Source organism: Scyliorhinus canicula, chromosome 10, assembly GCF_902713615.1.
Source record: "Scyliorhinus canicula chromosome 10, sScyCan1.1, whole genome shotgun sequence".
Taxonomy (NCBI): Eukaryota; Metazoa; Chordata; class Chondrichthyes; order Carcharhiniformes; family Scyliorhinidae; genus Scyliorhinus; species Scyliorhinus canicula.
In genome coordinates, this window is record NC_052155.1 from 144,597,060 (window position 1) to 144,618,714 (window position 21,655).

Genomic DNA, 21,655 nt, shown 5'->3' on the forward strand with positions numbered 1-21,655 from the left:
ACAGGCCATGGAGACAGATGACAAAACTCTGTCCCTGGAAGAATTCAACATTGATAAGGTGGAAATGCTGAATCGACTGTCAGTATTGAAAGTTGACAAGGCACCAGGACCGGAGGAGATGCATCCAAGGATATTGAAGGAAGTGAGAATGGGAAGCGCAGCGGCTCAGAAGTGCCAGAGGACTGGAGAGGCAAATGTTGTGCTCTTGTTAAAAAGGATCGTGACGATAGCCCTAGCAATTACAGGTCAGTCCGTCTAACATCAGTAGTGAGCAAGCTTCTAGAAACAATTATTTTATAGAATCATCGAATCCCTACAGTGCAAAAGGAGGCCATTCAGGCCATCAAGTCTGCACCAACTTTCCAAAAGAGCAGCCTACCTAGGCCCACTTCCCCACCCTATCCCCATAACTTAGTAACCCCATCTAACTTTTGGCACTAAGGGGCAATTTAGCATAGCCAATTTACCTAACTCACATCTTTGAACTGTGGGAAGAATCCGGAGCACCCGGAGGAAATCCATGCAGACAAGGGGAGAATATGCTAACTCCACTCAGACAGTGACCCAAGGCCGGAATTGAACCTGGGTCTCTGGCTCTGCGAGGCAGATAGAATTGATAGTCACATAGAAACATTTTGGTTGATTAGGAAGAGCCAGCATGGATTTCTGAAGGGGAAATCGTGTTTAACTAACATGGAGTTTTTGAGAAGGTAACATGGACTTTCAGAAGGCATTTGATACAATGCCACACAACAGGATTGTGAGAAAAATTATAACTCATGCAAAAAAAGGGGTAGTAGAAACATGGATATTAAATACTAGGAAATAGAGAGTAATTCTTAATTGCTATTTTTAAGGTTGGAGGAAGGTTTGTAGTGGGGTTGGTATTGCTTTTCCTGATATATGTTAATGATCAAGATCGTGGTGTGTTTCAAAGTTTGCGGTTGACACAAAACGTGGACAAATTGTAAACTGTGAAGAGGACAGTGCAGAAGCATTATATCTGCTTCATGGGTGAAATCTACCAGCTCTGAAAGGCAGCCCAGCGTGGCCAGTCGATGCTGGGAGAGCCTTCTTCTGGGATCTACCCGACTTGCCACGCCTCACGAAACCTAACACAATCATGCGAGACGTTGCAATGTGAATCCTGCCCATTGTGAGCTGGATCACTTTTTAGCAAATCTGCCTGCGTGAATGAGACAGCCAGTCTCACTCTAATATCTACCCAAAGTGTGCTATCTAACACCCTCACGTGATCTCGGGCGAGCGCTGTTCAGTGCTGCTCTCCACAAATAGGGACCAGATGGAGCAGCACTCGTGGTGTTCTTCCAGGGGATTGGAGGTCCTCAGCTGCTTGACCTCTGGGCAGGGTGGCACCTTGGCACTTCTGGTGCCACCCAGGCACCTTGGCCGTGTCATCCTGGCACCGTGGCACAGCCACTTGGATGCCAGCCTGGCACTGTCAAGATACCCAGTTGTAACTGACAGGGGAACTGGCAAGGTGGTGGATTGGCCACTCTAAATTGCTCCTTGATTGGAAAAAATAGAATTGGGTGCTCCAAATTTTAAAAAAAATAGCAGGGATATTCTGCCGACCCTTTTTCTCCGCATTAAAAACAGGTACTCTGGCCATTTATCCCATTGTTGCTCTGGATGTTCGGAATTTGTTGTGAGACAACCAAGCCGTGCACGGCACCATCTGGGGCCGCACACAGCAGTGACATAGATACATAGAAGATAGGAGCAGGAGCAGGCCTATTGGCCCTTCAAGCCTGCTCCGCCATTCATCACGACCATGGCTGATCCTCCAACTCAATAACCTAATCCTGCTTTCTCCCCATAGCCTTTGATCCCATTCTCCTCAAGTGCTATATCCGGCCGCCTCTTGAATATATTTAATGTTTTAGCATCAGCTACTTCCTGTGGTAATGAATTCCACAGGCTCAGCCCTCTTTGGGTGAAGAAATGTCTCCTCGTCTCGGTCCTAAATGGTTTACCCTGAATCCTCAGACTGTGACCCCTGATTATGGACACACCCATCATTGGTACCATCCTCTCTGCATCTACCCTGTCTAGTCCTTTATAAGTTAGAATGTTATAAGTCTCTATGAAACCCCCCTCATTCTCCTGAACTCCAGAGAGAACAATCCCAACCTAGTCAATCTCTCCTCATATGACAGTCCCGCCATCCCTGGAATCAGTCTGGTAAACCTTCGCTGCACTCCCTCGAGAGCAAGAACATCCTTCCTCAGAGAAAGAGACCAAAACTGCACACAATACTCCAAGTGTGGCCTCACCAAGGCCCTGTTTAATTGCAACAAAAGATCCCTGCTCTTGTACTCGAAACCTCTTGCAATGAAGACCAACATAACATCAGCCTTCTTTACCGCCTGCTGCACCCTCGTGCTTACCTTCAGTGACTGGAGCATAAGGACACCCAAATCCCACCGGGCCGCACGCCGCAGTGACCGGGCCGCACGCCGCAGTGACCGGGCTGCACGCCGCAGTGACCGGGCCGCAAGCCACAGTGACCGGGCCGCACGCCGCAGTGACCGGGCCGCACGCCGCAGTGACCGGACCGCACGCCGCAGTGACCGGGCTGCACGCCGCAGTGACCGGGCCACAAGCCACAGTGACCGGGCCGCACGCCGCAGTGACCGGGCCACAAGCCACAGTGACCGGGCCGCACGCCGCAGTGACCGGGCCGCACGCCGCAGTGACCGGACCGCAAGCCGCAGTGACCGGGCCGCACGCCGCAGTGACCGGGCCGCAAGCCGCAGTGACCGGGCCGCACGCCGCAGTGACCGGACCGCACGCCGCAGTGACCGGGCCGCACGCCGCAGTGACCGGGCTGCACGCCGCAGTGACCGGGCCACAAGCCACAGTGACCGGGCCGCACGCCGCAGTGACCGGGCCGCACGCCGCAGTGACCGGGCCGCACGCCGCAGTGACCGGGCCGCACGCCGCAGTGACCGGGCCGCACGCTGCAGTGACCGGGCCGCACGCCGCAGTGACCTGGCCGCACGCCGCAGTGACCGGGCCTCACGCCGCAGTGACCGAGCCGCACGCCGCAGTGACCGGGCCGCACGCCGCAGTGACCGGGCCGCACGCCGCAGTGACCGGGCCTCACGCCGCAGTGACCGGGCCTCACGCCGCAGTGACCGGGCCGCACGCCGCAGTGACCGGGCCGCACGCCGCAGTGACCTGGCCGCACGCCGCAGTGACCGGGCCTCACGCCGCAGTGACCGAGCCGCACGCCGCAGTGACCGAGCCGCACGCCGCAGTGACCTGGCCGCACGCCGCAGTGACCGGGCCTCACGCCGCAGTGACCGAGCCGCACGCCGCAGTGACTGGGCCGCACGCCGCAGTGACCGGGCCGCACGCCGCAGTGACCGAGCCGCACGCCGCAGTGACCGGGCTGCACGCCGCAGTGACCGGGCCACAAGCCACAGTGACCGGGCCGCACGCCGCAGTGACCGGGCCACAAGCCTCAGTGACCGGGCCGCACGCCGCAGTGACCGGGCCGCACGCCGCAGTGACCGGGCCGCACGCCGCAGTGACCGGGCCGCACGCCGCAGTGACCGGGCCGCACGCTGCAGTGACCTGGCCGCACGCCGCAGTGACCGGGCCGCACGCTGCAGTGACCGGGCCGCACGCCGCAGTGACCTGGCCGCACGCCGCAGTGACCGGGCCTCACGCCGCAGTGACCGAGCCGCACGCCGCAGTGACCGGGCCGCACGCCGCAGTGACCGGGCCGCACGCCGCAGTGACCGGGCCTCACGCCGCAGTGACCGGGCCTCACGCCGCAGTGACCTGGCCGCACGCCGCAGTGACCGGGCCTCACGCCGCAGTGACCGAGCCGCACGCCGCAGTGACCGGGCCGCACGCCGCAGTGACCGGGCCGCACGCCGCAGTGACCGAGCCGCACGCCGCAGTGACCGGGCCGCACGCTGCAGTGACCGGGCCGCACGCCGCAGTGACCGGGCCACAAGCCACAGTGACCGGGCCGCACGCCGCAGTGACCGGGCCGCACGCCACAGTGACCGGGCCGCACGCCGCAGTGACCGGGCCGCACGCCGCAGTGACCGGGCCGCACGCCGCAGTGACCGGGCCGCACGCCGCAGTGACCGGGCCTCACGCCGCAGTGACCGGGCCTCACGCCGCAGTGACCGGGCCTCACGCCGCAGTGACCGGGCCTCACGCCGCAGTGACTGGGCCGCACGCCGCAGTGACCGGGCCACAAGCCGCAGTGACCGGGCCTCACGCCGCAGTGACCGAGCCGCACGCCGCAGTGACCGGGCCGCACGCCGCAGTGACCTGGCCGCACGCCGCAGTGACCGGGCCTCACGCCGCAGTGACCGGGCCTCACGCCGCAGTGACTGGGCCGCACGCCGCAGTGACCGGGCCTCACGCCGCAGTGACCGGGCCGCACGCCGCAGTGACCGGGCCTCACGCCGCAGTGACCGAGCCGCACGCCGCAGTGACCGGGCCGCACGCCGCAGTGACCTGGCCGCACGCTGCAGTGACCGGGCCTCACGCCGCAGTGACCGGGCCTCACGCCGCAGTGACTGGGCCGCACGCCGCAGTGACCGGGCCTCACGCCGCAGTGACCGGGCCACAAGCCACAGTGACCGGGCCTCACGCCGCAGTGACCGGGCCGCACGCCGCAGTGACCGGGCCGCACGCCGCAGTGACCGGGCCGCACGCCACAGTGACCGGGCCGCAAGCCACAGTGACCGGGCCGCACGCCACAGTGACCGGGCCGCACGCCGCAGTGACCGGGCCGCACGCCGCAGTGACCTGGCCGCACGCCGCAGTGACCTGGCCGCACGCCGCAGTGACCGGGCCTCACGCCGCAGTGACTGGGCCGCACGCCGCAGTGACCGGGCCGCACGCCACAGTGACCGGGCCGCACGCTGCAGTGACCGGGCCACAATCCGCAGTAACCGGGCCGCACGCCGCAGTGACCGGGCCGCACGCCGCAGTGACCGGGCCGCACGCCGCAGTGACCGGGCCGCACGCCGCAGTGACCGGGCCGCACGCCGCAGTGAACTGGGCCGCACGCCGCAGTGACCGGGCCGCACGCCGCAGTGACCGGGCCTCACGCCGCAGTGACCTGGCCGCACGCCGCAGTGACCGGGCCGCACGCCGCAGTGAACCGGCCGCACGTGGCAGTGACCAGGCCGCAAGCCGCAGTGACCGGGCCGCACGCCGCAGTGACCGGGCCGCACGCCGCAGTGACCGGGCCGCACGCCGCAGTGACTGGGCCGCACGCTGCAGTGACCGGGCCGCACGTCGCAGTGACCTGGCCGCACGCCGCAGTGACCGGGCCGCACGCCGCAGTGACCGGGCCGCACGCCGCAGTGACCGGGCCGCACGCCGCAGTGACCGGGCCGCAAGCCGCAGTGACCGGGCCGCACGCCGCAGTGAACCGGCCGCACGTGGCAGTGACCGGGACGCATGCTGCAGTGACCGGGCCGCACGCCGCAGTGACCGGGCCGCACGCCGCAGTGACCGGGCCGCACGCCGCAGTGACCGGGCCGCAAGCCGCAGTGACCGGGCCACAAGCCGCAGTGACCGGGCCACACGCCACAGTGACCGGGCCGCACGCCGCAGTGAACCGGCCGCACGTGGCAGTGACCGGGCCGCACGCCGCAGTGACCGGGCCGCACGCCGCAGTGACCGGGCCGCACGTGGCAGTGACCAGGCCGCACGCCGCAGTGACCGGGCCACACGCCGCAGTGACCGGGCCGCACGCCGCAGTGACCGGGCCGCACGCCGCAGTGACCGGGCCGCAAGCCGCAGTGACCGGGCCGCAAGCCACAGTGACCGGGCCACACGCCACAGTGACCGGGCCGCACGCCGCAGTGACCGGGCCGCACGCCGCAGTGACCTGGCCGCACGCTGCAGTGACCGGGCCGCAGGCCGCAGTGACCGGGCCGCACGCCGCAGTGAACCGGCCGCACGTGGCAGTGACCGGGCCGCACGCCGCAGTGACCGGGCCGCACGCCGCAGTGACCGGGCCGCACGTGGCAGTGACCAGGCCGCACGCCGCAGTGACCGGGCCGCACGCCGCAGTGACCGGGCCACACGCCGCAGTGACCGGGCCGCACGCCGCAGTGACCGGGCCGCACGCCGCAGTGACCGGGCCGCACGCCGCAGTGACCGGGCCGCACGCCGCAGTGACCGGGCCGCACGCCGCAGTGAACCGGCCGCACGCCGCAGTGACCTGGCCGCACGCCGCAGTGACCGGGCCGCACGCCGTAGTGACTGGGCCGCACGCCGCAGTGACCGGGCCGCACGCTGCAGTGACCGGGCCGCACGCCGCAGTGACCGGGCCGCACGCCGCAGTGACCGGGCCGCACGCCGCAGTGACCGGGCCGCACGCCGCAGTGACCGGGCCGCACGCCGCAGTGACCGGGCCGCACGCCGCAGTGACCGGGCCGCACGCCGCAGTGACCGGGCCGCACGCCGCAGTGACCGGGCCGCACGCCGCAGTGACCGGGCCTCACGCCGCAGTGACCGAGCCGCACGCCGCAGTGACCGGGCCGCATGCCGCAGTGACCGGGCCGCAAGCCGCAGTGACCGGGCCGCATGCCGCAGTGACCGGGCCACACGCTGCAGTGACCGGGCCGCATGCCGCAGTGACCGGGCCGCAGGCCGCAGTGACCGGGCCGCAGGCGGCAGTGACCGGACCGCAGGCCGCAGTTACTGGGCTGCACGCCGCAGTGACCGGGCCGCAGGCCGCAGTGACCGGGCCGCAGGCCGCAGTTACTGGGCCGCAGGTGGCAGTGACCGGGCCGCACGCTGCAGTGAACCGGCCGCACGCCGCAGTGACCGGGCCTCACGCCGCAGTGACCGGGCCACACGCGTCAGTGAAGCGGCTGCACGTGGCAGTGACCGGGCCGCACGCCGCAGTGAAGCGGCCGCATGTGGCAGTGACTGGGCCGTACGCCGCAGTGACCGGGCCGCACGCCGCAGTGACTGGGCCGCAAGCCGCAGTGACCGGGCCGCACGCCGCAGTGACCGGGCCGCACGCCGCAGTGACCGGGCCGCACGCCGCAGTGACCTGGCCGCACGCCGCAGTGACCGGGCCGCACGCCGCAGTGACCGGACCGCACGCCGCAGTGACCGGGCCGCACGCCACAGTGACCGGGCCGCACGCCGCAGTGACCGGGCCTCACGCCGCAGTGACCGGGCCGCACGCCGCAGTGACCGGGCCGCACGCCGCAGTGACCGGGCCGCACGCCGCAGTGACCTGGCCGCACGCCGCAGTGACTGGGCCGCACGCCGCAGTGACCGGGCCGCACGCGGCAGTGACTGGGCCGCACGCCGCAGTGACCGGGCCGCACGCGGCAGTGACTGGGCCGCACGCCGCAGTGACCGGGCCGCACGCCGCAGTGACCGGGCCGCACGCCGCAGTGACCGGGCCGCACGCCGCAGTGACCGGACCACAAGCCGCAGTGACCGGGCCGCACGCCGCAGTGACCGGGCCGCACGCCGCAGTGACCGGGCCGCACGCCGCAGTGACCTGGCCGCACGCTGCAGTGACCGGGCCGCAGGCCGCAGTGACCGGGCCGCACGCCGCAGTGAACCGGCCGCACGTGGCAGTGACCGGGCCGCACGCCGCAGTGACCGGGCCGCACGCCGCAGTGACCGGGCCGCACGTGGCAGTGACCAGGCCGCACGCCGCAGTGACCGGGCCGCACGCCGCAGTGACCGGGCCGCACGCCGCAGTGACCGGGCCGCACGCCGCAGTGACCGGGCCGCACGCCGCAGTGACCGGGCCGCACGCCGCAGTGACCGGGCCGCACGCCGCAGTGACCGGGCCGCACGCCGCAGTGAACCGGCCGCACGCCACAGTGACCTGGCCGCACGCCGCAGTGACCGGGCCGCACGCCGTAGTGACTGGGCCGCACGCCGCAGTGACCGGGCCGCACGCTGCAGTGACCGGGCCGCACGCCACAGTGACCGGGCCGCACGCCGCAGTGACCGGGCCGCACGCCGCAGTGACCGGGCCGCACGCCGCAGTGACCGGACCACAAGCCGCAGTGACCGGGCCGCACGCCGCAGTGACCGGACCACAAGCCGCAGTGACCGGGCCGCACGCCGCAGTGACCGGGCCGCACGCCGCAGTGACCGGGCCGCACGCCGCAGTGACCGGGCCGCACGCCGCAGTGAAGCGGCCGCATGTGGCAGTGACTGGGCCGCATGCCGCAGTGTCAACGGTTTCAATTGCTTATAAATCACTTTGAGATGCTCTTCATTCATTAAAAAATCATGACTAAACTAACTATTCTTTCTTAAGTGTTGGTAAATCATTCTAATTTCAAAATGGCACACAGGAAAACAGTACTAACTCCTCCCCGCAACCCTGCCCCTCCCCTTCCCCAATCATCATCCTCCACCCCCTCCACACTTGTTCCTCGGGAAAGTCAGTATAGTGACATCAGAGGAGTGGGACAGGAGTATGCCGGGTAGGCAGACTGTGATATCAGCGCTGCCACTTCTAATGTGACCAGTTCAACTAACACACGCTCTTAAAACATACCACTATGTTTAGCAACATCAAGAACCATCCCCCCCCCCCCCCCCCCTCCCACCATGCCCCCCCCCCCCCCCCCCCCCTGGTCATACCGTTCCACATCTGTACTGTTATATTACTTTCTGGCAATATATTGTTACTCTTTGTTTTGTAGGAACATACCGTTATCCTCTAGGTTTCAATGTCAGCGCTAACCATGGATGCAGTCATTCCAATGATTCCCAGCACCATCCGTTCCAAGAGGCTGAGAGCATGCCTGCCCCTCCTGGTTAGGGTTTTGCTGCCTGGGGTTGAACAGCACCATGTCAAGCTAGAGATAGAAATGGTGTTGTTGGTGTGGTGCAGTGTGTTTGGGTGATATGCCTTGAATAGCTGGAAGTAAGCTGTACAGTAGTGTTACGTGTGTGAGGGGAGTGAAGCGAGATGGAGGAAATGTGAGGCCCATGCTTCATTTGCAAGAATGCAGCATTTGAAGATGTATTGAATGATCATTGGTGTGAGGTAATTAAACTGCTTCATGTGTTCCCTTGAGGTCCTTGAGGCTATGCTGCTGCCATTGACAGTGATGGTTTATGCTGTCTTTTCAGCGTCGATCTGGAAGGCTCCTTGGCCCCCGTGTGAAGAAAGCCTCTCTCCTCCTGTCCATCCTCTACACCATCTGAGTGCTGCATCTGAGAAGTTTGGAGCCATCTCTGCCCTTTGCTAAGTTTTCATTCTCCTCACTGCTCTGAAACTTCCACAAATAGTTCCATCACTTGCTGCAACCAGAGTGCACCTCCTGTTTAAGAGTTGCAGGGTTACTTCAAATAGTTAGGGCTGGCTTTTAGTGGTGCTAGCATTACATGAACTTGAGTCCCGTGCTGAGGCATACAGCCACTTAACCCTCAGCTACATGCTCCTTTCACTCAGTTTAACATCAGCATAAAGTTTATGTGCTGCCTGCATCATAATAAATAGATACTGATCACACATGACGATTTCCGGTGCCGTTTTCAGACTTTATCCACTTTATTCCCGCTTTCAATCTTCGAGTTCATGTTTCAAGACAGTTAGGCACGATTGTCCAGAAATATTTCTAAGTGCGGTAGCGAGCGGGTACTGCTGCGAGCTTTCCAGTGAGGCTGGCAATGCTATTCGACATTAATTGGTTTCTTTAACAAGGCCCCACAGCTTCACACCTTAATGAAGGCTCGCCAGCCAATTCGGCAGGACCACGCTCGCCAGCCCCCCCAATAACAGCTCTTGCTCAGCCAACCGCAGTCAGCTTGCAACAATGGTGCCGAGACGACCGGCCCAACGATTCGGGGATGCAGACTGAGGGATGCTCTTAGATTCAGTGCAGGCAAGGAGGGATGTCCTGTTTCCCTGAGTGTCCCAGAGGGTGAGACACAGGGCAGCTACTGCCACCTGGGACGAAGTGGGAGCATCCATAAGCTCGGGCAGCATGACCATCTCCAGTGCCATAAGAACGATTAAACCGGGCAGCACGGATGCATTGATACGAACCCAAACCCACCCCGCCTCCGTAAACTTCTCATCCCCCAACTTGATCTTCCCCCCGCCCACCTTCCAAACCTCCATCTGGCCCCCCAACTCACCCTTCACGCCCCATTCCCTTCACACCACACACCTCCAGCACTGTGACCCATGCGTGTGGCTACTGATGTCCTCCCCTGTGCAGGAGATGTGCATGGCACAAAGGTCAACACTGCTCGGGTGGCCATCACAGTGGAGAGCCTGGTGCACGACGTCGGCACCATTCGTGAAGGTGCCCAAGGTGTGGCGCATTTGGTGACAACCATGGCTGAGGGTCTCGGCAGAATATCCGACTCACTGGGGAATGTCACCCAGGACCCGACTGACCTTGATGAAGAGCTGTGGGATATGTCCTGCTCTCAGATGGGAATGGCTGCTGGAGCTTGTCCCAGTTGCAGGTTGGCAATGTCGAGCCATTGCAGAGTATGGCCCCATCACGGAGGAGAATCGCCGAGGATGCCGACATAATTGGAGTCAGTTGCAGTGCAGGCTTTGTTTGCACTGAGTGCTGAATTTGGGTGCATTTGAGTGCTGTAGTGAAAGTTTGGTGACTGAGGGAGTGCTGAATTTGGGGGCATTTGAGTGCTGTAGTGAAAGTTTGGTGACTGAGGGAGTGCTGAATTTGGGGGCATTTGAGTGCTGTAGTGAGAATTTGGTGACTGAGGGAGTGCTGAATTTGGGGGCATTTGAGTGCTATAGTGAGAGTTTGGAGACTGAGGGAGTGCTGAATTTTGGTGCATTTGAGTGCTATAGTGAGAGTTTGGAGACAGGGCTATTAAGGGTTCATTTTGATCTAAAGCCTAGCCTTTCTTTTATTTAGTTAATTAACTTAAAAGTTGTTGTTTGGTTCAGACCTTTTATATGATCTCACTACTCTAATTTATGTGTTTTGTCTTTTTTATTATTTCTGTCTTTTTTGTGAATTGATGACTTGTACGTTTATCTACACGTACAGGAGTTAAGCCAGCATCCCCCACTGACACTGGCGTGATGCTGGGTGTGACAACCAAGAAAAAGAACATAAAGTAACTGATGGATAAAACAAAAGAGGGGAGTGCCCCAAAACAACGAGTTGAGCACAGCCCAAAAAGAACGAGAAAGGAAACATGAACTTTTAAAAAAAAAAAAATTTAGATTACCCAATTATTTTTTCCAATTAAGGGGCAATTTAGCGTGGCCAATCCAACTACTCTGCACATTTTTGGGTTGTGGGGGTGAAACCCAGACAACCCATTGGAGACAGGGATACCTGTCTGGGTGTCAGTCTACCTGACACACAGACACGGGGAGAATATGCAAACTCCACACGGACAGTGACCCAGAGCTGGGATCGAACCTGGGACCTCAGCGCCGTGAGGCGGTTATGCTAACCACTAGGCCACCGTGCTGCCTGGGAAACATAAACTTATCAAAAACCCCTCAAATGAAAGTGTGAAAATCGGGGTGGATAAGGCAATCCAACCCATGCGGTGCCCACCGAGCACGGAAGGCCTCGAGTGTGCCCATGGACACTGCATGCTCCCTTTCCAGGGACACCCGGCCGTGAACGAGGCTGCGGAAGATGAGCAGAGAGTCAGGCTGGACGACCCCCTCGGTCGCCTGCTGCCTGGACCTATAAATGGCAAATTTGGCCAGGCCCAGGAGCAGGTTCACGAGGAGGTCCTACCCCTTCCACGCTCCCCTCCGCACCGGATGTCTGTAGATCAGGAGCTTGTGGCTGAAGTGCAGAGAAAACCTCAACAACAAAGCTGTCAAGAAACCAAAAAGGGAGTGCAGCCTAGGACAGACAACATAAACATGTTCCACAGTCTCCACAAGGCCGCAAAAGTGTAGGTCTCTGGAAAAGCCGTGATGTGGTTCAAACGATAGTTGCACAGCACTGCCATGCGCAGCACGCTCCACCCTAGGTCCCCTAGGTTTATGGGGAGGACACCTCCATAGAGGGACCTCCAGTGGGGACCTCCTCCGTCAGACGGCAATTAGGCACACCAAGGCGTATCCGGGCGGCAGGCGAGAGACAAGGAGGTGGAAGGTGTCCAACAGCAGGCCGTACAGGAATCCTCTCCGTGCAGTGTGAAAGGGCACGAAGGGTATTTCCGCGAGGTGGCTGGGGCTGTAGGGCACCAGCACCAAGGGGGGGGCGGGGGGGGTCCTGGGCTTTGTTACCAATGTGGAATTCCGTCCGAGCAGGGGTCCACTCAGACGGGATGCCACCGCACAACCGCACCATTTTGAGTCCAAGTATGTCCACGGGGCCGAGCACAACCATTTTGAGGCCTTGGATAGCATTGGCCGTGCACTGGACAGACACCGTTCCGCACCTTGCAAGCTCTAGGGTGTCAACCAGCCCGCCCCTCCGCCACCCAGCACGTCCCCGATCCTGATCACCCGGCATCCACAGCACTCCGCTCCGCCAGCCACCTGAATGGATATTGTTGGAGGTGCGGATTCCTGAGCAGCGGCTCCCTTACGACAGCCACTACTCCTGGCGGGGGAGAGCTGCAGCGCGTGGCAACCATGTTCCAGACTTTGAGAAGGTCCTGATACAAGACAGGCAGCGCCAACAAAGAGTTCCGAAGACCATTCCGGTCAATGACCACGAGCTGCACGTTGTAGTTCAGGCCGTGCACCTGGCGGAAGAAATAGGTCGCCAGAGCACACCATCGTCGAGGAGGCTCAACGTACAGGTATCGCTGCACTCCTCTGGGAGGGGGTCCATCCGCCACGGACCGACCAGGAGTGCGGAACATTTAGACCAGTTGATCCTAGCAGAGGACGCGGCGGAGTACACAGCCTGGCACTCCCGCATCCTCCGCAGGTCACCGGGATCAGTGAACATGAGGAGCACGTCATCAGTGTAAGCCGAGAGGACCACCGCCATGTCCGGCTTGCGCAGAACCAGCCCCTACAACCTCCTCCGCAGGAGCCGCAGGAAAGGCTCCATGCACAGAGAATAAAGTTGGCCGGACAAGGGGCAGCCCTGACACACTCCTCTCCCAAAGCGAAGGATCGCCGTCAGGGACCCGTTAACCTTAATCAAACACTCTGAGGTGGCGTACAGTAATCGAATTTTGGAAGTGTGTCCCGAACCCAAACGCTCGCAGAGTCCCGAGCAAATACTCGTGCCCCACCCTTCGAACACCTTCTCCTGGTCAAGACACAGGAAGGTGCTCGACACACCAGTCCTCTGGGTAAAATGAATTATGTCCTGGACCAGATGGATGTTGTCGTAAATGGTTCGGTCCGGGACTGTGTAGGATTGGTCAGGGTGAACCATGTGGTCCAACACGGGGCCAAGGCATAAAGACATAGCCTCGGCAAAAATTTTGTAGTCCGTGCTGAGGAGGGAGACCGGTTGCCAGTTTTTAAGCAGGCAGAGATCCCCCTTCTTGGGCAGCAGGGCAATGACGGCCCTGTGCCACGAAAGGGGCATCTCCCCGGTACGCGATACATTCCCCCAGGACCCCCGCATAGTCGTCCCCAGGAAATCCCAGAATGCCCTGAAGAACTCCACGGTCAGCACGTCCAGCCCTGGGGATTTGCCCCGTGACAAGCTGCCCAGGGCGCCAATCAGCTCTTGGAGGTTGGTTTGATCGAGCTTCCCGGCGCCCTCCGGGCTGACCTGCGGCAGATCCTCCCACAGAACTCTGCAAACGTCCTCGCTGGACGGATCCGGAGAGAAGAGGTCGGAATCAAAATCCCTAATCAGGGTCCTGACCCCCTCCGGATCCGAGACGAGGGACCCACCGTCGGCCAGCAGCGTAGAAATCTGACTACACCTGCGGGAAATGCATCCAACTCCAGCTCCTCAGAGACCGTGTTAGGGAACTGGAGCTGGATGAAATTCGGGCCATCCGAAAGGCAGAGGGGGTGATAGAGAAGTGTTACAGGGAGGTAGCCACACCCAAGGTATAGGCCAAGAGTAGCTGGGTTACAGTCAGGGGAAGGAAAACGAATGGGCAGATTGTTCAGGGATCCCTCGTGGGCGTTCACCTTCAAAACAAGTATATAGTTTTGGAGGCTGTTGGGGGGCGATGACCTACTGTGGGAAGGCCCTCGCAGCCTGGTCTCTGGCACTGAGTCTGACTCTGTGGCTCAGAAGGGAAGGGGGGAGAATAGAAAAGCAATAGTGATATTGGGCCTCATGGTAGCATGGTGGTTAGCATCAATGCTTCACAGCTCCAGGGTCCCAGGTTCGATTCCCGGCTGGGTCACTGTCTGTGTGGAGTCTGCACGTCCTCCCCGTGTGTGCGTGGGTTTCCTCCGGGTGCTCCGGTTTCCTCCCACAGTCCAAAGATGTGCGGGTTAGGTGGATTGGCCATGCTAAATTGCCCGTAGTGTAAGGTTAATGGGGGGATTGTTGGGTTACGGGTATACGGGTTACGTGGGTTTAAGTAGGGTGATCATTGCTCGGCACAACATCGAGGGCTGAAGGGCCTGTTCTGTGCTGTACTGTTCTATGTTCTATGTTCTATGATAGGAGACTCAATGGTTAGGGGAATGGATAGGAGATTCTGTGGTCGCGAGCGAGACTCCCGAAAGGTATGTTGCCTCCCGGTTGCCAGGGCCAGGGATGTCTCGGATCAAGTCTACAGGATTCTGAAGGGGGAGGGGAGCAACCAGAAGTCATGGTGCACATAGGCACCAACGACATAGCTAAGAAAAGGGATGAGGATCTAAAAAGTGATTTTAGGGAGTTAGGTTGGAAGCTAAAGAGCAGGACAAGCAGAGTAGTGATCTCAGGATTGCTACTGGTGCCACGTGCAAGTGAGGCAAGAAACAGAGAGCGAGTGCAGCTGAACACGTGGCTACAGGGCTGGTGCAGGAGGGAAGGCTTCAGATATGAGGATCATTGGTATATCTTCTGGGGAAGGTGGGACCTGTACATTAAGGACGGATTGCACCTAAACTGGAGGGGCACCAATATCCTGGGTGGGAGGTTTTCTGGAGCTCTTTGGGAGGGTGTAAACTAGTTTGACAGGGGCATGGAAGCCAGAGCTAAGGATCAGAGGATAGGGTAGCTGTTGAACAGGCAGAAATCGTCTGCAGCAAGTCTGTGAGGAAGGATAGATAGTTGATAGGGCAAAGTTGCACTCAGTGGAATGGGTTAAAGTGTGTCTGTTTCAATGCAAGGAGTGTCAGGAATAAGGGAGATGAACTTAGAGCATGGATCAGTATTTGGAACTGTGATGTTATGGCCATTACGGAGACAGGGATTTCACAGGGGCAGGAATGGTTGTTAGATGCTCCAGGGTTTAGATATTTTCCGAATATGGAGGGAGGTAAAAGAGGAGGGGGAGTGGCACTGTTAATTAGGGAGTGCACCACAGCTGCAGAAAAGGGGGTAGTTGAGGAGGGTTTGTCTACTGAGTCAGTATGAGTGGAAGTCAGAAAGAAGAAAGGAGCAGTAACTTTATTGGGAGTTTTCTACAGACCCCCCCCCCCCAATAGCAGCAGAGAGATAGAGGAACAGATTGGGCGGCAGATCTTGGAAAAGTCCAGAAGTAACAGTTATTGCCATGGGTGACTTCAACTTCCCTAATATTGACTGGAACCTCCTTAGTGTAAATGATTTGGATGGAACAGATTTTGTCAGGTGTGTACAGGAAGGACTCCTGACTCAATATGTAGATCGGCCGACTAGGGTTGGCCACATTGGACTTGGTGCTCAGCAACGAACCAGGCCAGGTGTCAGATGTCTCGGTGGAAAAGTATTTCAGTGACAGTGACTACAACTCCTTGACCTTTACCATAGTCATAGAGAGGGATATGAACACAGTATGGGAAAGGTATTTAACTGGGGGAGGGGATATTATACTGCTATGAGACAGGAGCTGAGGAGCATAAAGTGGGAACAATTGTTCTTGGGGAAGTGTACAACAGTAGAACATAGAACGTAGAAAAATACAGCACAGAACAGGCCCTTCGGCACACGATGTTATGCCAAACCTTTGTCCTAGATTAATCATAGATTATCATAGAATTTACAGTGCAGAAAGAGGCCATTCAGCCCATCGAGTCTGCACCAGCTCTTGGAAAGAGCACCCTACCCAAGGTCAACACCTCCACCCTATCCCCATAACCCAGTAACCCCACCCAACACTAAGAGCAATTTTGGACACAAAGGGCAATTTATCATGGCCAATCCACCTAACCTGCACATCTTTGGACTGTGGGAGGAAACTGGAGCACCCGGAGGAAACCCACGCACATATGGGGAGGATGTGCAGACTCCGTACAGACAGTGACCCAAGCTGGAATCGAACCTGGGACCCTGGAGCTGTGATGCAATTGTTCTATCCACAATGCTACCGTGCTGCCCTTAAGAACAAATTAATCCACACTCCATCATTCTACCGTAATCTATGTACCTATCCAATAGCCGCTTGAAGGTCCCTAATGTTTCCGACTCAACTACTTCCACAGGCAGTACATTCCATGCCCCCACTACTCTCTGGGTAAAGTAATGTGGGGATTGTTTAAGGAGCACTTGCTGCAAGTGCGGAATAGTTTTGTCCCACTGAGACAAGGAAGGAATGGTAAGGTGAAGGAACCTTGGATGACAAGAGAAGTGGAGCTTCTAGACAAGAAGAAGAAGGAAGCTTACATAAGGTTGAGGAAGCAAGGATCTGACTCGGCTCTAGAGGGTTACAAGGTAGCCAGGAAGGAACTGAAAAATGGACTGAGGGAGCTAGAAGGGGGCTTGATAAAGCCTTGGCAGGAAGGATTAGGGAAAACCCAAGGTGTTCTACTAGCATGATCAGAGTGAGAGTAGGGCCGATCAGGGATAGTGGAGGGAACTTGTGCCTGGAGTCTGAGGAGATCGGGAAGGCCCTAAATGAATACTTTGCTTCAGTATTCACTAGGGAGACCTTGTTGCCCATGAAAACAGTGTGAACCAGGTTAATAGACTCGAACAGATTGATATTAAGGAGGAGGATGTGCTGGAAATTTTGAAAAGCATCAGGATAGATAAGTCCCCTGGGCCTGATGGGATATATCCAAGGTTACTACGGGAAGCGAGGGAGGAGATTGCTGCACCGTTCGCGATGATCTTAGCATCCTCACTCTCCATTGGAGTAGTGCCGGATTATTGGAGGGAGGCGAATGTTGTTCCCCTGTTCAAGAAAGTGGATAAGGAAATCCCTGGGAATTACAGACCCATCATTCTTACGTTTGTGGTGAGCAAAATATTGGAAAGGATTCTGAGAGATAGGATTCATGATTATTTAGAAAAACATAGTTTGATTAAAGATAGTCAGCATGACTTTGTGAGGGGCAGGTCATGCCTCACAAGCCTCATTGAATTCTTTAAAGATGTGACGAGACACATTGATAAAGGTCGGGCAGTGGATGTGGTGTAAATGGATTTCAGTGAGGCATTTGATAAGGTTCCCCAAGGTAGGCTCATTCAGAAAGTTAGGGGGCATGGGATACAGGTAAATTTTGCTGTCTGGATACAGAATTGGCTGGCTGAAAGAAGACAGCGAGTGGTAGTGGATGGAAAGTATTCCGCCTGGAGGTCGGTGATCAGTGGTGTCCCGCAAGGATCTGTTCTGGGACCTCTGGTCTTTGTGGTTTTTATAAATGATTTGGATGAGGAAGTGGAAGGGTGGGTTAGTAAGTCAGGTTGGGGGAGCTGTAGATAGTGTTCAGGGTTACAGCAGGACATTGACAGGATGCAGAGCTGGGCTGAGAAGTGGCAGATGGAGTTCAACCTTGATAAATGTGAAGTGGTTCATTGTGGAAGGTCGAATTTGAATGCTGAATACAGGGTTAAAGGCAGGATTCTTGGAAGTGTGGAGGAACAGAGGGATCTTGGGGTCCACGGACATAGATCCCTCAAAGTTGCCACACAGGTGTGAGGCATGACCTGGTGTGTTGGTTTTCAATAACAGGAGGATTGAGTTTAAGAGTCGCGAGGTTTTGCTGCAGCTTTATAAAACTCTAGTTTGACCACTCTTGAAATATTGTGTCCAGTTCTGGTCGCCTCATTATAGGCAGGACGTGGATGCTTTGGAGCGGGTACAGAGGAGATTTACCAGGATGCTGCCTGTACTGGAGGGCATGTCTTATGAAGAAAGGTTGAGGGAGCAAGGGCTTTTCTCACTGGAGTGAAGAAGGCAGAGAGGTGACTTTTTAGAGGTGTACAAAGTGATGAGAGGCATGGATAGGGTGGATAGCCAGAGATTTATCCCCAGGGTGGAAATGGCTGTCACGAGGGGGACATCATTTTTAAGGTGATTGGAGGAAGGTGTAGGGGAGATGTCAGAGGTAGGTTCTTTACACAGAGAGTGGTGGGTGTGTGGAATGCACTGCCAGCAGAGGTGGTGGAGTCAGAGTTATTAAGGACATTTAAGTGACTCTTAGACAGGCACATAGACAGCAATAAATTGAAGAGATGTAGGTTAGGTTGATCTTAGATTAGGATAAATGGTCGGCACATCGTGGGCTGAAGGGCCTGTCCTGGGCTGTACTGTTCTATTGGTGCAGGCATTGGGGAGCTACCAGTGCTGGCATAATCAGATGATGTAGGGGCAGCCAGTGCTCAAACCAGCTGCCCCTCCATCTGGAGGTGAACCCCTGGGCCCTATGGGCATTGACCGGGAGGAGGGGGCGCAGGGTGGCAATCGGACCCATCCTATGCAATGGTGGCCACCAGCTCCCCCGAGTTTCACATCTCTGATGAGGTTGCTTCTCGCAGCCAGCATCCGGAACAGCTGTGCATGTGCTGTCAACAAGTGAACTGGGGCCCTCCGGCCTCAGCACCTGCAGAGGATCCCCTCCGGGGCATTGAAGGCCATGGGACAAGGTAAGCAACTGGCTCCCTCCACCTCTGATAAGCAACCTAGGGACATACCTAGACGTAACGGTAGAACAAGGAGGGCCAAGCACATCGAGGATCATTAAGGGCACTGACGGGGTATGGGGAGGTGGGAGGGGTGTAAGGAGTGAAGTGTGCGTTGGGGGCGGAGGGAAGGGGAGAAGGAGGGTGGAGATAGTGAGGCAGCACCATCGTGATAGCGGGGCACTTTTGAGAGGAACATTAAAATACCCTCAGAACAATCAGTATGACCCCTCTGGTTCTATGTTCCACCAATCCCATGCCCATCCCTCCCTGCCTCCCCCCACCCACCCGACATGCCCTGCCCATGGACCCGCAGACATGTGTCCGGGGCTGGGACCCATCACTTGGGTGTTCGGAGGCCGTGCCTGTGGTGTTGCCTCCCGCAGTGTTCAAGCACAGTGTCCAGGCATCAAGGTGTGATTGGGATGCTAGGCAATGAGCCCCATATGCTACATGGCGTGGCCACCCACGATGGTCCACTTGGGATGTGTGAAGTGCTTGCTTAACCATGATTGCCAATTCCCTATTAGCAATAGCCTTCAGCTGCACCGTCAGAGACCTCCGTGGTCACTGGGAGTTATAGGTGGTCAGTGGGGCAGACAGGCTGGGGTTTCCCCTGGTTTCAGGAACACACAGTACACGGGTTGGCATGGCTGACCTGTAAACATCCCCCAACCACCCCGCAGGAGTACCCCAGCCCGAGACACCCAGCCCCCATGGCGGCCAACCCCCAACTGGGACCGCACCCCGCAGTTGACCCCCCACAACTGAACAACTCCCCCAATCCCCGAGTACAGGGGCAGCATGCTTGGGCTCATGTGGGCAAAGATGATGCTGACGCCCTCGGCTACCCTCAACAGCCCATCCACCAAGTTAATGTTTTTCCAAAAGGAGTACTAATCGGCGCCAGCGTGACTACTCACTTGCTGGGGAGGCCGCTGCATAGAGTCTTCACCGGCCCATGGAAAGATCACCCTATCTAAGCCCATATCCTCGTAACCCAATCTAACCTTTTTGGACTAAGGGCAATATAACATGGGCAATCCACCTAACCTGCATATCTTCGGACTGTGCGAGGAAACCAGAGCACCCGGACGAAACCCACACAGACACGGGGAAAACGTGCAGACTCCGCATAGTGACCCAAGCCAGAAATCGGACCTGGGACCCTGGAGCTGTGAAACAACTGTGCTAACCACTGTGCTATCATGCTGCTTAAGTGGTGATAATTGGTTTCTCACCACACTATAGTGAGATCCCAATTTCTCCTATGGGAGCGGGCCGGTTGCATCGCAGTTTGGCGCCCGGCGCAGTTCTCATTTTCCGCCTCTCCCGCTATTTACCTGCCTCGTCTCGCTCGAGCGAGAGCACAGTGAGGTCAGAAAATAGTGCCCTAATTAGAATTCATTGTATTGTAAAATAAACACTCTCTCCAGGCAACCAGCGATGGGAAATAAATACCAGCGTTGTCAGTGACACCCACATCTCGAGACTATTCTTTTAAAATTGTTAAGCCTGGGCTTCCAGATTCAACTTCATGTTATCAAATTGTACAAGATAATAAATTGACAAACCTAAGAGTTACATATATTTCATTAGTACCCCAAAGTAAAAAGGCTCAACCAGACATTCAGAATCATATGAACAACTAATTTGTTCAAATTCCCCACAGTCTGGCAAAAGACATCTCAGGTCCCATTCACCTCTATCCAAAACCATAATACAGAAATTATAAAGTATCAATGAAAAGAGGAATCTGTTTAACTATGGTACAACCTTTGTTGCCGACACCTATTTCTCCACACATTGAACTAACTGCTCAATTATTGCTGAAATAAAACTCACATTTGTTGGGCGTTAAAGAAAAATTGTAACGGGCATGACCTGAAGAAACTTTGTTCATCTGTGAAAGAAAATAAACTAACAGGCTAACTTAAATCATTCTTCCTTAATTACAATTAAATCCTGATTTGCATTACTGCACTGTACACGGCAAAACAGCACTTTGAAAACACAAGTCTTTGTAGTCTTGTAGGAAGTTGCGTTGCTTCACTATACATGGCTTGTTCACAGTCCATTCCTGAATGAACCGTGCACTTGATAATTCTTAGCAAAGTGCACAGTTTAATTTTCTTCTAAGATTGACTTGCATAGAACTTGAAAAATTATGTGCAAACTTCTTTAACTTTTGAACAGAGCTCGGGCACTAACTGGAATCCTCATCGTTATTTGTTTGAAAGCTTTTAACAATATCTAGGTTTTACTGCTCTGTGCTGACTGTATCACTGTCATTGTTTTAAAGTTTTAGTTAGGAACATAAGTAGAGCTAGCAACACACATACTCGGCAATATAGATCTACTACTCACGAATACAAAGCTGACAGCTGTTTTCATGAAGGAGAATCTCTCTGCTCTACTGCTCTGAGTCTCACCTCAGGCTTATCTAGCCAGCATCGGTTGTTGTCATGGCAATGCTGTGTTTCCATGGCTTTTCCTCACTTCCAATTAATCTCTTTCAAAGCACTAATTATGGCCTGAAGACTTTTTTTTTACATCTCCAGAAAATAAAGCGCAGGTTCTACCAGAGCCCCTGACATTTATAAAAGTTGGGCAATTTGCGACGCCTGGTAATTTCAAAGACGTGCTGAGAGAGCCACCAGTGTTGTATTTTGAGGGAACTTTAAAAAATCCACAGAAATGAAGTACGGGCAGAAAGTCAATCAGTT

The 21,655-nt window shown here is 57.1% G+C and overlaps 1 protein-coding gene across 1 annotated transcript in view; it reads right to left on the minus strand.

The window, feature by feature from the left end:
* ppp1r17 (protein phosphatase 1 regulatory subunit 17) overlaps positions 1–20,847 on the minus strand; it is an 87,632-nt gene extending 66,785 nt beyond the window's left edge. Inside the window, exon 1 of the mRNA XM_038809820.1 lies at positions 20,775–20,847. Coding sequence (XP_038665748.1) covers positions 20,775–20,832 — 58 coding nt within the window. The 5' untranslated portion in view covers positions 20,833–20,847. The remainder of the gene's footprint in view (positions 1–20,774) is intronic.
* Between the last annotated feature and the right edge of the window lie 808 nt (positions 20,848–21,655).